This window comes from Cyclopterus lumpus, chromosome 11, assembly GCF_009769545.1.
Source record: "Cyclopterus lumpus isolate fCycLum1 chromosome 11, fCycLum1.pri, whole genome shotgun sequence".
In the NCBI taxonomy this organism is placed as follows: Eukaryota; Metazoa; Chordata; class Actinopteri; order Perciformes; family Cyclopteridae; genus Cyclopterus; species Cyclopterus lumpus.
In genome coordinates, this window is record NC_046976.1 from 12,225,980 (window position 1) to 12,245,856 (window position 19,877).

The 19,877-nt window shown below is 39.5% G+C and overlaps 1 protein-coding gene across 1 annotated transcript in view; it reads left to right on the plus strand.

Annotated features, from left to right (window-relative positions):
• The window catches only part of vps50 (VPS50 EARP/GARPII complex subunit), an 81,743-nt gene extending 63,216 nt beyond the window's left edge, over positions 1 to 18,527 (plus strand). The window contains 7 exon segments of the mRNA XM_034544669.1: positions 4,660 to 4,808; positions 6,828 to 6,924; positions 7,560 to 7,718; positions 12,661 to 12,685; positions 12,688 to 12,781; positions 16,307 to 16,496; positions 16,988 to 18,527. Of these exon segments, the coding sequence (XP_034400560.1) occupies positions 4,660 to 4,808; positions 6,828 to 6,924; positions 7,560 to 7,718; positions 12,661 to 12,685; positions 12,688 to 12,781; positions 16,307 to 16,496; positions 16,988 to 17,107 (834 nt within the window). The 3' untranslated portion in view covers positions 17,108 to 18,527.
• Positions 18,528 to 19,877: the final 1,350 nt, after the last annotated feature.

The following is a 19,877-nucleotide window of genomic DNA, read 5'->3' on the forward strand; positions in this document are numbered from 1 at the left end:
TAACATGCTTGGGCACACATTATGTGTTTGTTTTTTTTCCCAGAGGAAATAATTCATATGGTTGTGATAATAAAGTCAATGCAGCGTCTCGCAACCGCTTATACTGGATTCATGTTAACGTAACGCTTGGTCAAAACTTTTATTTATTGTCTTCCATTTTCTTTTTTTGTCTAATGTCACATGCGAATGACTAGAATTTCAACTTGTTCATTTTAAACTAAGTATTCAGCATGATTGCAGGTTGTGTATGAAAGATTCAATGTGTGACATTTACTCGTTCACACTTTCGAGCAACAAAAATGATTATTTGCATTATCCTGCTTTTTTTTGGGAGAACATTTTCTATACAGAACTACACTATATACAATAGCCCCATATAGATACTGTACACACATGCAGACTTTTTAAGATTTTGCATGCTGCATTAAATCCCCACGGAACAACATTCATCAGCCTGTATTGGCTACGTAACATACTACACTTCACAATGAAAAAGCCATATTTCTCTCAGGGGGATAGCAGAGAAACTCCTTTTTAAACAGCTGCAGAGTGTAAATCAAATGACGTATGACCTCTTCACTATAAGTCTTTCTATATGGAAAGATTTGCCTCGTCCCCGATCTTTTTCTGGCCCTCGTATGACTTTGAAAAATCTATCACAGACATTTAATTTGAACAATATGGCATTGTTTTGCACGTACTTGGCAACATATTAGACGGTCGGACATAAATGACTTGAGCAAGAAGTAAACTGTCTTTTTAATCGAGTTAGCAGTCATCTTTATACATGAAGCTTTTTGTATGAATCATTAAATTACATTTGTACCTGTTTTCTGATTAAAAAAAATGAGGATTTCAGCAGCTTCATGTTGTTGCATATCTGCCAACAACCACGAAGATAACGGTGAGCCATAATTAAGAAGACAGTTAAGAAAAAAAGTTTCATTGCTCATTTGTAGGAATTCATTGAAATTCATGGGAAGAAACAAGCTTCCTCATCTCAGCATCACTTACATTTATTTGCAGATTAAAACAGTCAGACGCATTCAAATTGTTCTATTATATTACCGTAACTTGGTAGATGTTTCAGTATCCGATGAGATGTTGCATGTTTATTCAAAATGAAATAATTTTCAGGGTCATTGAAGGGCAATGGGAAATTATGTTAAGCTTTTCCATAATGTAATGTTGTCCATTTTGAGCATATAATTATAGTAGATGATGCATTTAATAAACATGAAGAAAGCAAATGCGTGGATGTTGTTTGGCTTCATACCTTTTGTATTCAGTCTAGTCTTTGATTTTACCTGAAGAATCCCTGCAGAGTTAAATTCTGTTGGAAAAGAAAGCCGATATTTCTCCACTCTTTTTAGAAGATTTCTTTTCCTTTTTTGCACAAAGTGTTTACGCTGCAGGGGCGCAGTCATTGAAAGGTCAAGGCTCATGTGGAGGGATTAAAAATAGACTAGACTTTGCTGTGATGTCAGACTAATGCAACCAACGTGAAATTGATTTGGCTGATTTAAAATACTAATATATCAGGGACTTTATATTAAGCTAAGGTTTGAAGTCAGTGTAATGTTAATTACTGGTAGCACACTGCAATGTTAGAAAGAGAAGAAAGATTGAAGATGAGAAAAGGGAAAAAAAACTATTTATTTAACCTGAAGAAGGATGTTGCATAAATTGTAATCTGAGTTAAAATACAAAACACTTAAAGCAACCGTGTACATAGAAACCGTATTAAAACTCATATATTTTGCTTTCTTCCCCGGAGTGCATTGTGTTTGTGTCCCCAGCAGAAAGAGAAAAGACCATGTTTGGTCACAGGGTTGAATCCACTCTTCTAATATGTCGAATGTAGTATTTATTTTAAAAATACTGATACGTCATCCATACAAATGATGACACCGGCTGCTGCTGCTGCTCAAGCTTTTATCGTGGTGCAAATCATAATTGAAAGTGGGTACTATTGGCTTTTCTGGATTAACTTCATAACCACTGCCCTGCTAGTCATTTAGTTTATTAAAAGATAGTAACACATTTATTAAGAATAACTGGAGAAAATGGAATACACTTAATTGTAAAGTTGTTGAATGGAGTAAAACCAATTAATTAATTAATTAAACGTGTTACAGGCTTCAAAGGATAGCATTACTATTCAGAACAAAACTCTTTCTCTCTCAGAATAAATACACTTTCCGCTGTACAAAGGTCACGGTGTGGATATGAGGCTGTGCTGTGAATGCTCTTGATATCTCATTCACTGAGTAACTCTTTTATAATTCACTTATTATTTAAGGCTTGTAATATTCAGTGTCTTATATCAGTCACTTTCCTGGCTTTTAAATAGTAAGTTGTCTATTTGCAGAAAGTTGCCCTTCCTCCGTAGGGAAGCTATAGATTCCCTAAACTCTAAAAGTATCCCGTAAGTGTTAATCTAAATGTGATGACATATTATTTCAGACTGATAATGTTTTTTGCGACATTGATTTGATGGAATGCAGAGAGATTGAGGTTGTGGAAAGGTTGCGTATACTGTGCATGTTTGTTCTGTATGCTGGTCTGTCTTATATCTTATTTAAGTGAACATATTGCTGTCAGAGAAACATAAGATAATAATAATAATAATAATAATACATTTATTTATATAGCACCTTTTAAAAACAGGGTTTACAAAGTGCTCTACATAGAAGCAAGGTAAAAACATAACATCAATACAAGTAAACATTTCAGAAAATACATGAGGCAAAGGAGACAATGCCATATAGGCAATGAACACAATAGAGGAATAGAAAATTACAAATACAAAATAAAGCAGAACAGACAAACTAAAATAGGGGAACCAAAGAACTGCATAAAAGGATGACATCTTGGAGTGTACCAGTCCGGTTTTGGGGAGTGGAGTCAGCAGGAAGAGTAGAGGGTGCTGGGGGAGCTGTAACAGTTCCTAATTTCGTTGCCACCATCTCGCTCTTGGAGACTGTTGTTGTGATGACGAGCTGCAGCGATGCGCTCGGCCGACCAGAGGGAGGGAATGGAAAGCGTGGAGCGATCAGGCCACGAGCAAACAAACCCTCCGCGGGAGGCTCTGTGGATGCAACGGGGCCGACGAAGGAGTCTGAGCGCCCCGATGGCCGAGACAAACGGAGGAGCAGAGAAGCTGTTGAGCCCGAGGAGCTGCGAGGTGGAACACTGCAGAACCATGCCGGGGAGGATGCAATCGCCAACCACGGACCGGACCACCGGAGCACCAGGACCCCTGAGGCGACCAGCCTCAGAGCAACAGCATGGAGCAGGGAGTCGGCCGGCTCGCCCGCAGCCACCGGCCAGCAAGAGACCGTCGGCCAGCCAGCAAGAGACTGTCGGCTAGCCAGCCAATGCCAGTTGACCAGATCGCAGTGGTGGAGAGCAGGAGCCAACGGCAATCACAAAATAAAAAATAATCCAAGATTTGCAGAATAATTAAGTCAGAAGAATGGCTACACAGTTAAATACAATTTTAAATTAATGTTAAATTGTAGAAAAACAACAAATAAAAACAGTCCTAGACGGAGCGGCGTTAAGTTACGCCAGCGTCCCCGTTGCCAGGACTACACTTAGATGAGATGACATATTCTTAAAGCGGTGCACATCACTGCGTGTTTTACATCACTGCTTTGTCTTCAGCACAGATATTCTACCTCCCTTCTGCTTTTTATTCTGCTTTTAACCATGTATTTGTACATTATGCTTTCATTTACACACTGCGTTAGTCTGCGCTTTGTGCAGCCTCAGTAATACAAGCTGATTCACTGGTTGTCTGGAATAATGGTGCTTTTACACAATATTATACCCAGATTGCAAAGTACAGTATGTATGTGGTCATATGGCACAGCATTCACAGCTCCCATTCCTTCGTTACCTGTGTGATTGCTATTGATTCCTCAGATGCGGTTTCAGGGGCCTTTGCAGCTACATGCCAATGTGATTCATCATGGCGTTATATAAAATATTATAACCTAACCTCCTGTATGGAATCTCAATGGCTTAGAATGCAGATATAGATTATTGTGATTGATGGGAATTGTGATTTAGGTTGAAATCTTTTTTTCATTTCAATTGTTTTTAAAATGAAGGGATAAAGGGCTTTCTGGATGAGAGGTGTGGAGGAATATATCAAAAGGAAGATAAATGCTTGCTGTTGAGTTGTGTTCGGTCAGCAGAATTTCTGAGTGTGTGTGCTTTGGATGTAACTGAGTTCCACAAGGTTGATTGAATTTCAGATTATGCTTACAAGCATACATCTACATTTGGTCTTCATTTTTGCAAGTGAACCACCATTTGTTATGCCAGGTTAACTGTTAAAGTAACAGTGAACCAATGCTCTTCCTCGGAAACCATAACAGATTTCCAGCGATGGTTACAAATCATTTACATTATTTCTCAGTATTTTATCCAATGCTAACTTGGTTCCCTGGTTATTGCACATGTCAATACTGTTTCTAATTACGATAACTAGACTTTCAGTGGAAATATGACAGCATGCAAGCAACCCACACATTTAAGCAGACGTTGAACCATTTATTGCTTCGTTCACAAGTTATAAAGTGTCTCTTTGGTCTATGGAAACAATAAAATGGCAATAATATGATGAATATACATGTGTGTGTCTTCCAGGAGGCAGTGGGGGAGAATGCACCAGTCCACAGTGCAGCAGAGGACAGAAAGGAGAAGGTGCCTAGCCCCCATCTCAGCCAACTGGTGGTCCTCACTAACAGTGGGACTCTTTATGGGCTAGCTCAGAGAGTGGTGGCCACTGAGTCTCTGTGAGTACTCTCTGCACAACACTCCAGTAAACCATGCAACACTGTACATGATTTAAAAAATACATTATGCAGTTACACTCTGAGACAGCACACAGCATTTTTGGTCGTTATTGCTCAGGTATGGCGGAGAAGGTTATGACGGCTTGTTTCATGTCATTACTTGTGTGTCCAGGCCGTGTGATGTAATCTGTCAGTTATTTTCATCAAAGCATTTTCTCTTTTCAAGTCAAAGAAGCTCATTATAAAGCCACCCATCAAATATTTGCATTACCTAAAAAGATTATTGAAGTAGAAAGAAAGGCAGAGAGACTTCTTTTACCCCTAATTATAATTCTTAGTGCGTTCCCTATAATCTGCCATGGGTTTGTCTGACTCTTGCAATCAGTGGCTCACTTACAAATTATTTCTTTCCCCTCTTGCTACGCCTGTGTAGTTACTCTCCCTCTGTATCTTGGTCTTACAAACTCGTACATAATGAGGTTAAACTATTGTCAGTGAAACAACTCTTGGACCCTGAGAAGTCTGCTGTGAACAAGTGCTTTATAATGAAAGTCTGTAAACCAAGAGCCCAGATGACACCACCGTAGAAATGCTGAATAGGCCCACACAGCTCTTCATGTGTCGGAGGCAGCCAACAATCTCAGAAGAATAATGAAAGTAAAAGTGCAGAGGTGAAGAAATGTCTTTCTTGGGTAAAGTATGAAAGGAAAAGGTCCCCTGGTGTGAAAGGATTTAGACTTATTCTGGGCAGAACGGCATGGAAAGTATTTTTTTTTTCAGTCTGAAATAGTGTTATTTAAAAAGGAAGCCAACCGTAGTGTGTATTGTGAGCACTTCTGGCATCTTAAGCATGTGCCATTTTAAACTGTGGACAGACCAATGAACAGAAAGTAAAGATAAGAGCTTGGTTAGTTGCCCACCTTGCTGTTGTTCAGGTGTCTTATTTATACGAGTGTGATCAGATACGTGTGAACTGCAGGGTGGGCTTTTTCTTTCCCAGACTGCATGTTCCCGAGGTAAACACAAGCTGTTCCAGTGAACCTTAATTCGATTTTCTCTGCCCCATGAAGAAAATAAATGTCCACTGTCCTCATTTATGGGGTACTGACCGTGTTTAATGTAGTGCTTTCAGATTCAGCGTTAACCAGACGGTACTTATTTATATTATTGCTTTAAATATAAAGATTTGTGTTGAGGTTCTAGTTATAAAGAAAGAAGAAGGAGATACATTTTCTGGTTGGTATAAAAACTGAAACAATCCTGTGGCTCAGATTGCATATTAATTGATTAAGGCACAGGCGGATAGATGTTCAGGGTGAACTTGGTTCAAGGGGCAGGACGGCATGTGGAGGCTCAAGTCTCTAAAATTGCACCGTTCAATCTGTTGTGTTGTTGTAGCTCTAAAGACATCTCTGTGTGAGGTGCGCTCGACTCATTAACCTCCAGACTCCAAACTCTTTCGATTTTCATTTAATGTAAAACTATAAGACCATCGATCAGCGTGAGCCAAAAGGTCTTTATTTAGTCACAGTGGAATATGGGGGTATTACTTCTGTCCTCATTGATTTTGTTTTGTCCTGTAATTGTTTTTCTGCTACTTCACTTAGTCACAGTTTATGTTGTGACAACACTGGAGTCTGTTAAGCTTAATTATTTATCACATTCAATTGTAATGATCACAGGGGATAAATTAAATTGCTGCAAGTAATTCCACTCGGAGAAGTGCAACATCTTGGTACAGGTTAGCATCAGCAAAGGTAAGCAGAGATAACATTTGTACAGAAATAGTCGTGCAGATGAGCATTTCTTAACTATTTACACCATTGTATTAACAGGTAAATAAATTTGCATGTCCTCAAACCAAAATTAAATCAAAAGTAATATCCGCTTTAGTTCTGTCTCTTTTGGGTAGCACCATAACAACTTGTACTAATTTTCTTTTTATGTGCCTGAACATTTTTCAGCCCACATTATGACACCACTGCATCAAATTAAATGGCTTTCTTTCTTTTCGCTCAGTGTGTTTCTGGCCGAACAGTTTGAATCCCTCCAGTCCCACCTGGACACAATGATGCCTGCAGCGAAGAAGCCCTTCCTGCAACAGTTTTATTCCCAGGTATACTTGCACCTGCTCTCTAAAGTGTGTGAAATTACAATAATTGTCAATCATGTTGTCGCTGATCATGTTGACTACAGCGGAAGCAAGCCCTTTTTTTTCATTTGACCTTTTATCATGTACCTGCCTCTCTGGGGCTTGAAAAGCGTTAAAAAAAAATCTGTTTCCGTCTATTTTCTTACATGATGAATAATACTATCATACGATACTAAGAGACACACATCTTTTAACTCATTGTGCATTCGTTAAAACATAGTGTCACATATGCATAGTGTCGTTGATTTGATAATTGCAACAAAAAAGAACAGTATTCCAATTTACTATTTAATTTTTTTTTTGGTAAAAAACATATTTCTGTGTAAAGATAAGTGTCCATTTAACTGCAACCCAGCGCTGAGTGGTGTTCTTATTCAACAAAGGAGACACTTGTCTATCACTCATGACCTCGCCGGCACCTTCCCTGTCTTTATTTAGCAAATGAAATGTCATGTCCTATCATTTCACTCTTGGAATTGATGATGATTGAAGCAAAATCAAAGAGACCTTTACTTTGTCTTTGCCTCGTAATGCCCACATAACACTCAAAAACATGTTGAATATAACTGACTTACGTGTATTCTCCCTCCTTCTCCCAGACGGTGTCTACAGCCAGTGAACTTCGGAAACCAATATACTGGATTGTTGCAGCAAAGGCCATCGACTACGAACAAATGTTGCTCCTGATGGCTGGCGTGAAATGGGACATTAGGGAGATAATGTCGCAGCATAATGTGTATGTGGACGTCCTGTTGCAGGTAATGTTGCACAAGAAATGTATAGGTTACCATTGAAGTGATCTTTGATGTGCTGAATCATTAAAGCAGCATTATTTATTTATTTGTTTAGTTTGTTTTGCCACTTGGGGGCATTGGAACAAGCTGTAAATGTGGCATGATCATGTTTTAAAATGGTCATGGCAAATAGTGGTTAATTTACACTTCCAAACAAATGTACGTTCAATATTCACACTCTCTTTTTAGCTCCTATTTTGGTCTCAGCAACTCCATAAGGAACATATCTTAATCTTTCAACAAGGATACCAGTAGTATTTAGTATCATCATTCATATTCATATATTCATAATATCATTCCACTTAGTTTAGTCGCTAACTTTGTCTGACACGTGGTGCTCGGCAGGTAGCGTACAGCCAGCTGAAAGGTGATGAACTTGGTGAGAGTGAACCGAAACAGTAAAGTTGCTTCTTGGAAAACCAAAACAAGGAGCTGAAAACCCCTAAAACATTAACGTGAATCAGTTCATGCTTATCTTTACATCTGTTACTATAATTGACCCGTTTCACATTACATGTAGTCATTTCATCTGTTGTCAATATTAAGATATTGATTAGTCACAGTGCATTTTAATCCCTTGTGTGCATTGAGATTATGTTCAAAGACAGGAATAGAGACTTAATGGAAACATTTCTCACATTTCATGGAGATCATTTTCAAACACATTAAGATTGCTGCACAATGTTTGCCTCAAACACTCTTTGTAGGCTGAGTATGAGTGATCATACTAAGACGACTGGTATCCTTGTTGAAATATTTTATTTTTGTTGTAGTGTATTATTTATTGAGTAATGTACTGAATTGTCTCAATTTTTATTCATCTACCTCAAACTAATGCTGTCCATTGCGGCCCTCTCAGTGTCTGGCGCTATCTACAATAACGAGAAGTAGAACACACAGAAGGCAGCTGTAATAGATTTGCTTTTATCTAGCCGGGATTTTCCTCACAATGTTTTCGTTGTACTTGAGAAATACAATCTGGGTTTATCCTTTTAACATCTGTTCCATTTACATAAAGTATAATTCTTTATTCCACTTCAATTCAAGAACTTTTAAAATGTATTCTTTGGGACGGGGTGAATAATTTAAGACATGGTGGGGGAGCTGTTGAGAGTTGAATGCAGATCTCAGTTTAGTTCCTGACGTAGCTTTGGAATTGGACGTGTTCCACTAAATCTGTGTCTTTATGCATGCTGGCCACTTCCCATTATAAATGTTGCATGAGATGTAAGGACACACACCACTGGTTTTCTCACCTCTGACGTTCAGAGACTCAAAGGTCTGAATGTCTCTCTGCAGTCTGAAATCCGGAACAGATGAGCACCAAACCAAGACCAATCCCCACATATGCATCAGCACGTCTTTGAAAGCTGTTGATTAAATAACAGTTCAAAACAGAGATGTTGTTGACATGGATACATAAATATATACACTTTCAATTACCGTTTAGTCATCTGCTCACACTCACCTTTTGAATTCCTGAATGGCTCGAAGATCTTTGGCTCTGCTGCACTTAAGTGGAACTAATGAGCGAATAAACATATTAAAACTCAGTGTCACTGCCCTGGTTTAAATGACACGGTGCACATTACACCTCGTATGTACTTTCCTCATCAGCTGCTAATAGCCCTCTCTGCCAACTTGTCAGACGCTCATAATGCATAGACATCGTTATGTGCTTTGATTGAAAAGGGTGTGCTACATTTTGTTCAACTGCATACAGGAGAATATTTTATTCATGAATTCAGGTTGATCACTAATGTTCAACAATGGCAGTGATTTGCATATAAAGTGGAGAGGAAATGCGCCAGCCGCAGAATGACTTCATTGACAAAAGCCAGAAACTATTGTGGAGCTGTTTGTGAATGAATAACATTTCATCATTGGATGCAAAATTAATGGCAGTTATTATATATGCCTAAAATTCAGCCTCATTTTTTTTTTATATGACGCAGTTTGAATTAAAGTAGTAAAGAAATTGGAAAACCACATACTTCTCCTGAGACATAGCCATCATATTTATGCAACTGCAATTTGTTCCCTGTAAATGGCAAAATAATATCATAATTATATGATAACATCCATAATGGAACGTGTCGTGTTTATGGCAACAAACAAGAAGCATCAAAACATGGTAGCCGTAGGCCACTTCTGACCAAAACTGTGTCGTACATCTTTGTGTCCTCTGACCTTCCTCTGAGATATTTCCCATTTTTCTTTGTGTTGAAACATAAAAGAAAGAACAATTAGAGGCCTGTTGTAACTATGAATAGGTAAACCAGCCATTTCAAAGAGATACATCACAACTTTGTTTCATGAATATGTTATTAAATATATACACGCGTTAAATACTTTACACATGAGACTAAATGAATGCATTCTTTTCATTGCCTATCATCAGTAAAGCTAACGAAATGTTTGCTATCCTTTAGATATTCGATTAGATTCTGAAAGTAGGCTACAAGTATCTTCACCATACGAACATTCAGGTACCTTCATGTGACTCAAAGGAGTCCTGCAGATATAAATGTTCAATTAAAGACTGGAGGAAATTCAGCTAATTTATTTGGTGACCGTAATAAAGTCTCCTGCAACCCGTGTGTGGGTCCCAAACCAGTTTTTGAGTGACTGTATTACAAGATATGAATTTTAAAAGCCCCAAGTCCTGACGGTGTGAGCCTTTATGCACATCAAAACGTTAATGAATGCGTCCAGTTGTGATGCAAAACCAGGTACAGGGCTCAGCAGCACACAAATTATTGTATTCTTTTTTACGCATGATTTGTGGCTTGGTGGATTCATACTTCCTGTCCCAATCTGCTCAGTTCTTCAGATGTTGTGTTCATCCGTTCAGACTGTAAAATAATTCGATATGCTTAGCAAAAGTAGAGCAGCTGTACAATAAAGCAGATGTACTGTAGGCTGGGGAAATATGATTTATCCGTGATTGATTTGATGTACTCATACATACAGAAAAAATGGCTTCATAAATAAAAAGATACAGTACAGCCCCATATACAGTTTATTCTTTACAGACTGTAAATAAGTATGTTGTGCAATGCACAGCATGAGGCAGTTTCATAACACTGTTCCACTTCTCTGAGGTGGGTTTGGGGAGCTGCTGTTGGCTGAGAGAGTCAGAGGGAAAACATGTGTATTGCTGTTCATAAATACATGTATTTCGTTCATGACTTCCAGCTGGGAAACCATATTAGTACTAATACATGTCTTGTATAGTACATAGCTTTGTGTTTTGCACAAGCTACTAACATGTTTTATCTTACAATAATATTGATGTCTTCATATTACAAGTTTAATCTAATCCGATACAAGATTAGATTAGATTTATTTTTTTACCAATACGATAGATGTTATAAATCTGTTATATTCAATTCAGTTTTCAATTCAGTTTATTTTGTATAGCCCAATATCACAAATTACAAATTTGCCTCAGAGGGCTCACATACGACATCCCTGTCCCAGGACCTCACATCGGATCAGGAAAAACTCCCCAAAAATAACCTTTCACAGGGAAAAAAGGGAAGAAACCTTCAGGAGAGCAACAGAGGAGGATCCCTCTCCCCGGATGGACAGATGCAATAGATGTCATGTGTACAGAATGAACAGTATTACAGAGTTACATAAACACATTACATGAATATGACAATGTATGAATGGAACTCCAATCCATGAAACAGGAGGTAGAGAGGAAGAGGGGCGGGGCGCATAATAAGGAGTTGCAGTAATCTAGTCTGGAAGTAACAAACGCGTGAACCAGCTTTTCTGCATCTTTTTGGGACAAGATGTGCCTGATTTTTTAAATGTTACGTAGATGAAAAAATGCAGTCCTTGAGATTTGCTTAACGTGGGAGTTAAAGGACAAGTCTCGGTCAAAGATAACGCCGAGATTCTTTACAGTGGTGTTGGATGTCAGGGCAATGCCATCTACAGAAACCACATCACCAGATAATTGATCTCTGAGGTGTTCAGGGCCCAGTAAAATAACTTAAGTTTTGTCTGAGTTTAACATCAGGAAGTTGCAGATCATCCATGTTTTTATGTCTTTAAGACATTCTTGAATTTTAGCGAGCTGGTTGGTCTCCTCTGGTTTGATCGATAGATATAATTGAGTATTGTCTGCATAACAATGAAAGTTTATGGAGTGTTTCCTGATAATGTTGCCCAAAGGAAGCATATATAAGGTAAATAAAATTGGTCCAAGCACAGAACCTTGTGGAACTCCGTGATTAACTTGTGGAACTCCGTGATTAACGGACAACCAGCGGTTGAATGACGACATGCGGCTATACATGTCATCATTGATCAGATTGGGGAGAGGGCCAGAGAAAACTACGGTGTCCGATATTGTCTTGGCATAAGCACACACCGATTCCACATTCATTTTAGTGACCTCCGACCGCCGCAGTCGGGAGTCATTACCGCCGGCGTGTATTATAATCTTACTGTAACTACGCTCATCTTTAGCCAGCAGTTTTAAACAAGATTCAATGTCGCCCGCTCTGGCCCCCGGTGTGCATATGACTTTGGTCCCTGGCTTCCCTATCTTCACGTTTCTGACTATGGAGCTACCTATAACCAGAGTGGGTTTCTCAGCGGGTGCGTCGCTGAGTGGGGAAAACTGGTTCGAAACGTGAAGAGGTTGGCGGTGCTCAGTGGGCTTCTGTTTAGACTTAAAACCCCTTCGAACAGTCACCCAGCCATCCGGCTGCTCGGGGCTGCCGGGGGACAGCTAACAGAGGCTAACGCTAGCCTCTGTTATCCAATAAATCTGTTATCCAATTTCGGACATCATTTATTGTTTATTGTTTATTGCTCCTTTTTATTCTGCTTCTAGTCAACTCTTGAAGGTGTTTGTTCACCTGTGCTTTCTCCTCTACCTTTCCAGGAGTTTGAGCAATTTAACAAGCGTTGCAGGACGTTTCCAGACATGTACGCATCCCCGCTGCCGGTGTCCACGTGCTGTGGGAGCACTGCATCCGCCTGGCCAACAGGACTCTGGTCGAAGGGTAAGGATCATAAAACACTTCATCAGCATCAACGGGCTGTTTGTGCAGTCTGGCGTCATTCTGGTGAAGTTGCAGCCAACGCTCTTTTTTTGTCACTATGAATTATTGTTAAAACCTCTGTAGAAAAACACAGTTTAATATTTTCCATCTGTCAATGTCTCAGAGGAGCAGTTTGACACTTCAATTGTACAATGGTTGTATATTTATCCGGAAAATAAATAATTGAAGTAAGTTTAAATGAAGTTCTGTATGTGCGTCAATATCAATATTTAATATCTGATGAAAAGACAATTGACTTGATATCGCTTAGTGATTGGATAGAGCTTTGTAGCCACGAAGAGCATTTATTCGCATTCATAGGCATGGAGTTGAGTCCCTGTAACTTAACCACAGCATGATGGCTCCTCTGTAGAGTAAGAGCACAAGCCGACTACAGTTGTCCTCCATTGATTTTGTTACGCCTCCACACAAGTAACAGTCATTTCTATATCTACAAATAACATGTGCAATCCAAGTTTGACTTGAGTAGGACAGTCGACTTCTACCCAACAAATTTAAGGCGAAAAAGCTCAATGTAGGGGTAAACATCCCTCATGCTATGAATGCACATTCGTGATGTAGTCCTGCCCAAATGTTTTTAAATTGTGGTGCTTTGTTGAAATGATGCCTGTTTGCAGTTCTTACTCAGCTGAATACATGGATTTATTTATGATTTAATAATAATACAATTATATTAAAAGTCAGCCTCCTAAATCCATTGAATAGCATAATTATAGGTAGTTTAACAGGATAGTAAAAGCCTCAGTCAGCAGTACGGTTTGTCTATTCAATCTTTATTTAGAAAATATCAGCAGCTCTTCAAAAAGCAATTCGGTGCTATTCAAGTTGGACGGAAATTGTGCTGTAGGGAGGAAATAAATGTGCACAAAACACAAAGGTCGCTCAACCCCCATTGTAGCATTATGTATTATTTCAATTCAATTTTCAATTCAATTTATTTTGTACAAGGACCCCCCACCCCCCCCCCCCCCCCCCCCCCCCCAACAAATCACCTTTTTTAATGGGGGAAAAAAAGGAAGAATTCTTAGGGAGAGCAACAGAGGAGGGATCTCTCTCCCAGGACGGACAGAAGTGCAACCGATGTGTACAGAAGGAACAACGTAACTAAGCTAAATACAGTATAATAGTGTTTTATTTCTCGCAACCATGGGAAATTTAAAATCCATCGTCGAGTGTTATTATGAGTTAAAATGTCTCAGTCCCTGAGCTGATAGCATCATGTGTGAGTCATTGCATTGCAGTGATAATGACCGAGGGGAAGTGGAATTTTTCTCTTCTCTTTAAGTCTGTCTTTGTTTATCCCTCTGTTTGAACATCTGCACATCATAAATTAAAAAAATATTTCCAAAGCATGTAGTGAAGCACCATAAGGACCGGGGGAAATGACCTACACTACATAAGAAACATGGAGTAATCCCCAAAGAAAACCACTCTAAATTCCTTCTGCCACCTTCACTCCTCGTGCCAGTCAGACATCTTGCCTGACTCAGCATGCATCAGGGACATGACACAGGCCACTCACACAAACTGTAAAATGCTCTTGACACATCCCTTGTAATGCATTTCACCACTTTCTCCCTCGCTAGGGAGACATACGGATTATGACAAGTGACAGAACCCCAGTGTGTCTTTCCTCTGCACCTGTATCCTCAGAGTGTGTTGAGTGAATGTGCGAAGTAGATTTTTAGATTGAAGAAAACCAGTCAGACTAGCTGGATGGTGACGAAGCAAGTCGCTAACAGCTGACAATTATCATGAGGTTACACACATTTTATTTGAAACTGAAGTCATTCTGATCTGCTAATGTGTTTGCGTTACTGGGATCGTGTTGGTGGGTTTGTGTGGGGTGAAAACAAATGCTTGTTAAGTGCTGGCAAAGTGTACACAGAAGGAGAGAGAACATTGGAGGTGGAGGACTGGACCTCACCACTGAGAATATGAAATATGTTTACCTCTCAGCACATTTGCTGAGCACTTTTATTCCTGTTGCATTAAAGAACTTTTAAACCATTTCCAGTGAACAAATGGTCCATTACGACTGCAATGCGCAGCACATTTAAGCTGCTTTTGCAGACTTCTGCTGTCTGCCTGATCCTACCAGTGTATTCCTTCCACACACGCATGTCTCCCACTCCTGGCACACCGAGGCCGAGTATTCATATTTGTTTGTTTGTACTCCGACTCGCTCAGCCTGTTATTCAATTTCTTTGTCCAGCGCTCGTCTCCCCTTAGACTCTCAGAAATGGCTCTGTTCGCATTCTGAGCTGAAGCTTCAACACTCAGCAGCAAGGTTTGACAAGCTACAGCGAGCGAGAGAGAGCGAGGATGACAGCGAGAGAGAGAGAGAGAGAGAGAGAGGATGACAGAGAGAGAGGGAGAGACTGAAAATGGAAAGAGAAAAGCTGAAGTGTGAGACAGAGCAGACCTGTCTGTGTGGTGTGTTAATGTACTAATGTCACAGACACTGACCTGCCAACAGTCCGCTCGGCCAAACACCTGAAACACAAACAGAAACGCGCACACACACACTAAAATACATATGTAATCAAGCCCACACACACAGCTGTGTGGAACAACCTGACAAATGCAGAGACAGACATAACCCCATTACAGCCAGATATGTAATTGGATTATGGTGGTCTTTCAATACATACACACTGCATTTGCAAGTCTTGAAATGTAATATAAGGATCTACTTTTTATTTTGAACCTTTTATTATTATTGAGTTGATACGGTCTTAAACATACCTGCTTGTCCAAATATTCAAGAAACAAGATAAAAACAAAAATAAGAAAACCAAACAAAAAACACTGATTCAATCCAACACATGCAAAGACAAAACATATCAAATGAAACAAATTATGAATAACATGTAACACAAAGTTGGTGTGCATACAATTTAAGCATTTAAAAACTACAAAAGTAAATGTAGACTGCTCTAATACAGACTTCACTGACATGTGTGACATGCAGATGTCATTATTCCTCATAAGAATAGCACTTTTACCAAAATATTAAGTACATTCAGGCATCACTCCTCTTTTTATTTCCATTATTACATTTTAAAACTTACTTTTCCAAGCTTTAATGGATTCAGAGCGCTCCCACGACTTAAATGACTCCACATTTCTTTGTTTACGTTGCTGCTGAAGCTTTAACAGTATTTTCATTTTGATTCAAATTGTCATCTGACTAGACATTTTTTAATGCATAATAAATTCACAGTAGGGAGCCCAAGAATTTAAAAACATTTCCTCACGACTTTCTCGTCAATATACAGACACAGACAAGTTTGCTGGCAAATGAAGGCATTGCATTTGAGGGTGGAAATTGTTAAAAAAAAAAAAAAGACCTGTGACTTTCATGAATCAAAAGAAAAATTTAACTTGCTTTAGCTCTCGAGTCATTTCCTACCTCTACCTGAATACTGTGAACAATGCTAATCTCCTCTTTTCGTCCTCTAGCTACGCTAATGTGAAGAAGTGCAGCAATGAGGGCCGGGCCCTGATGCAGCTGGACTTCCAACAGTTCCTCATGAAGCTGGAGAAGTTGACTGACCTGCGACCCATTCCCGATAAAGAGTTTGTTGAGACCTACATCAAAGCCTATTACCTCACTGAGAATGACATGGAGCAGTTCATCAAGAATCACAGGGTGAGAAGGCAGAGATGGTGGATGGAGGATTGTAGCGTTCGCTCCTTTGCAACACTTAATATAAAGTTAAAGGTGCAGTGTGTAGGATTTGGCGGCATCTAGCTGTGAGGTTGCAGATTGCAACAGCAACCAACCGAAAGAGTGCCAGGTGTGTAGGAGAACTAGTGTCGATCTAGGGCAAGTGCTTGTTTAGTCCGTGCTGAGCTACGGTAGAAACTTGGTGGTTGGCTGCGTGAAAAGGACAGATATAAACGGCTCATGCTAAGGTAACAAACACTTATTTTCATGTGATGATACACTAAAGAAATATATTACATTTCTACCAATAGCTCCTCCTAAATGCAACGCACTGTTCCTTTAAGTAGTTGCTTTGTTTTCCTGCAAAATGTGAACCCCTGCATGTCTCTGAAAGCCTCATTCTAACTGGCATTTAGCCTCATGCTAACAGGCAGCGTGTCTGTTTTGCTGACACATCTTTTGATTCTGTGCAGGAGTACTCCATGAAGCAGCTCGCCAACTTGGTGAACGTTTGTCTGGGTTCACATATAAACAAGAAGGCTCGCCAGAAACTCCTGGCGGCCATCGATGACATTGACAGACCCAAGAGATAGTTTGCTGAACGGAGCGGACCCTGAACGCATCAACCAGCCACAGAGACGGACACTCCAGAAGAGGAACTCCCACCGTGGAGCCCAGCGTTGAATGTTTTCATATTCTGTTTAGGGCATAAATGTTGTGGTGTGTTCATCAAGCTGTACAGCACATACAGATGTCGAGCTACCGTACACAGCAAAGCTCCAATGTTAGCCAAATGCTAGTTGCCTCTTAGTATCCAGCCCTGATGTGGTCAAAACACATGCCGAACACCTTCACTCTCCAGCGTGGTGCAGTTACAGCTTACAGTAGACGTTCCATAATGCATGCCCTTACATTTTTCAGCCACTCAAGTTTTCCTGCAAATTGTCTCCCGCGCCATAAATTTTAATCTCTTCAATGACCATAAGGACGACAAAACCAGTGCAATGTGACCGCGTGTGGCATTCCATCCGTTTTCACCAAAAGTGCTCAATAACCATGATCTTGAGATTAAAGGTGATTTATGAGTTGCTAAATTTGATAGTTTTGTAATATTGTAAAGATTTGTGTTTAATCCAAAGTGCAGACCCAATAGGAGTCTGAAGTGGTAATAAACCGCCACTATCAAATATAAAGCTTGATTGAATCTCTGATGGATAGATACAGTAAATCAAGGTTATTGTTAACTTTAATCATTCATTATTAGTGATTAGTTTGCTGTATCTTATTTCCCTTCAGGGTATTTGTTGTGCGTGATTGGATGCTCCGCTTCTTTGCTTTGTTTAATTTTGACTGAGTTACATAAATCTAATATAATGATGATTCTGAATTGCTGTAATGAGCGTTAAACTAGACTAAATCTGCACTAGCTGCATTTGTTTGTGTGCCATTTGTCATATCTTAGGAGGAGTTTCTGAAAGTCTTTGTGAAAGAGCTTCTCTCCGGCCTTCTTGATGAGCAGTGAAATCTGTGTTGTGGGTTTGTGCGGTCAGGTGCTGATGATGTGATTTCTCACGAGTTAGTAGTTGAACCGTGTGAACTACAAGGCTCCCCTGCTCCAGTCATCTCTATTATTTTAACTTGACCAGACCTGCCAAGAGAGCAGATTGATTGACTGTCAAAAGTGGAGGAGGCGGGGCAAACAGTTTTTGATATGGCTAAAAATTTTGTTTGCAACTATTCCAAGAAAAATACTGTAAATGTGAATGTTTGGAACAATGTCTGTATTTATTTCTTGCTTTGTGTCTTGTTTGAGTTTTTATATGATATTTGTTGGATATGTATTATGTATTTTGTCATTTATCACCTATCGTGTAACTTATCAACTGAAGCTAATACAAATATTTAAAATCTTGACCAGGGTCAAGTACACTATAGTGAAAATCAGTAATCAGTGTAAGAGCTGTAGGTTGAAGCAAAAAATGATTCTGACATAATAAACACACTAACAATGGACTCTGTTTTTCTGACCCATTAATACTTAGTGTCATTAATAAACTTAATAAAGTCATATCCAACCTTTAAAATGTCAGCTGCAGCAGCTTTAAAAGAGTCCGTTGTCCATCAGAATACGAGCGTTACCTTCCAGCAGTGCTGCTGTCCATCCTAATGATGCCTTCCTCATCCAGGAGCAGGACGCTGCCAGATTAATTCATGTGGTTACTCGGCCTCCCTGTTCAGGAGCAGCCTGCTGATCAGGTTGAACTGAAATAGCTTTCAAGGACTCACTGTAATACGACTTTTCTACCAACTATGTGGTCAAGCTTAAGCTATTCTTCCTAAAGTGGATTACCATCCACACGGATGAGCAAAATAACCTAATTTGTCACGTACAGATTTTCATTTAATCATCAGATAAGCCTGAACCAAACTAGTCAAAGATTGTCAACTGAGTTCAAATCGGGGCTCCTGTGTGGATCTAGTGCCAGTTTGTGTGGCAGTATTTCACCGTTTTAACCTAGTGTGCCAGAGCTTTCTTCCCCCTTCCACTCTCCAACACTTCATTCATGACCTTCACCGCTGCTCCCGCTGTCCTTGCCCGACACATGTTGACACATGCCCAGCTGGATTGTACCCCTCCTGTGATGTTTACTTTGCATGATGATTGACAAGATGAGATGCGACAGTGCGAGGGTGGAGAGTCAAAGTGAGTGTGGCAACCAGAGGAGATGCTGATGACGTGCCGGTTGTACATGAAAGAGAAAGTTGATACTTGAGGAGGAGATGACCAGATGAATTTAGATCATGAATTCTCCAGAAAAGTTCTAGTTCAGTGAATGCTGCTTTATTTTATAACAACCGTCATCATCTAGGACAAAAAAGTTGTATATTTTCTCAGGAATAGGACAGTCTCTGATAATCACTTATCTTTAATCACCTGATTAAAAATGTCCCGAAACTTTAACCAAAGTTGATTTTTTTTGTTAGGCTACTTGCTAAAGAAGCAATGAATTTTTCAGTATCGGCTATTCTCTTTTCTGATGAGAACGTCATTAACTACCGCTTTGTGAGTGCGCTACATGGTGTATAGAAACAGCAGACTCTCCTTTTGCTTTTATGGATTGCAGTAGTATATTGTTTATACAGCTCTGTATACACCTTATTCTACTGTCTATTATTCTAATGTATGTGTTGGGCTGATTCAGTTTAGTCACTTAATATCGCATGTTGTGCCCACCGTGGTGTCCTACACTTTATGTATTGATCCACAAGTGTCTGAGTTTTGTCTCCATTCTGGTTCATTACTGAAGAAGTGTGTTGTATATTTATTTAGTTGATAAACATGCTGTAAAGTGTTGTAAAATA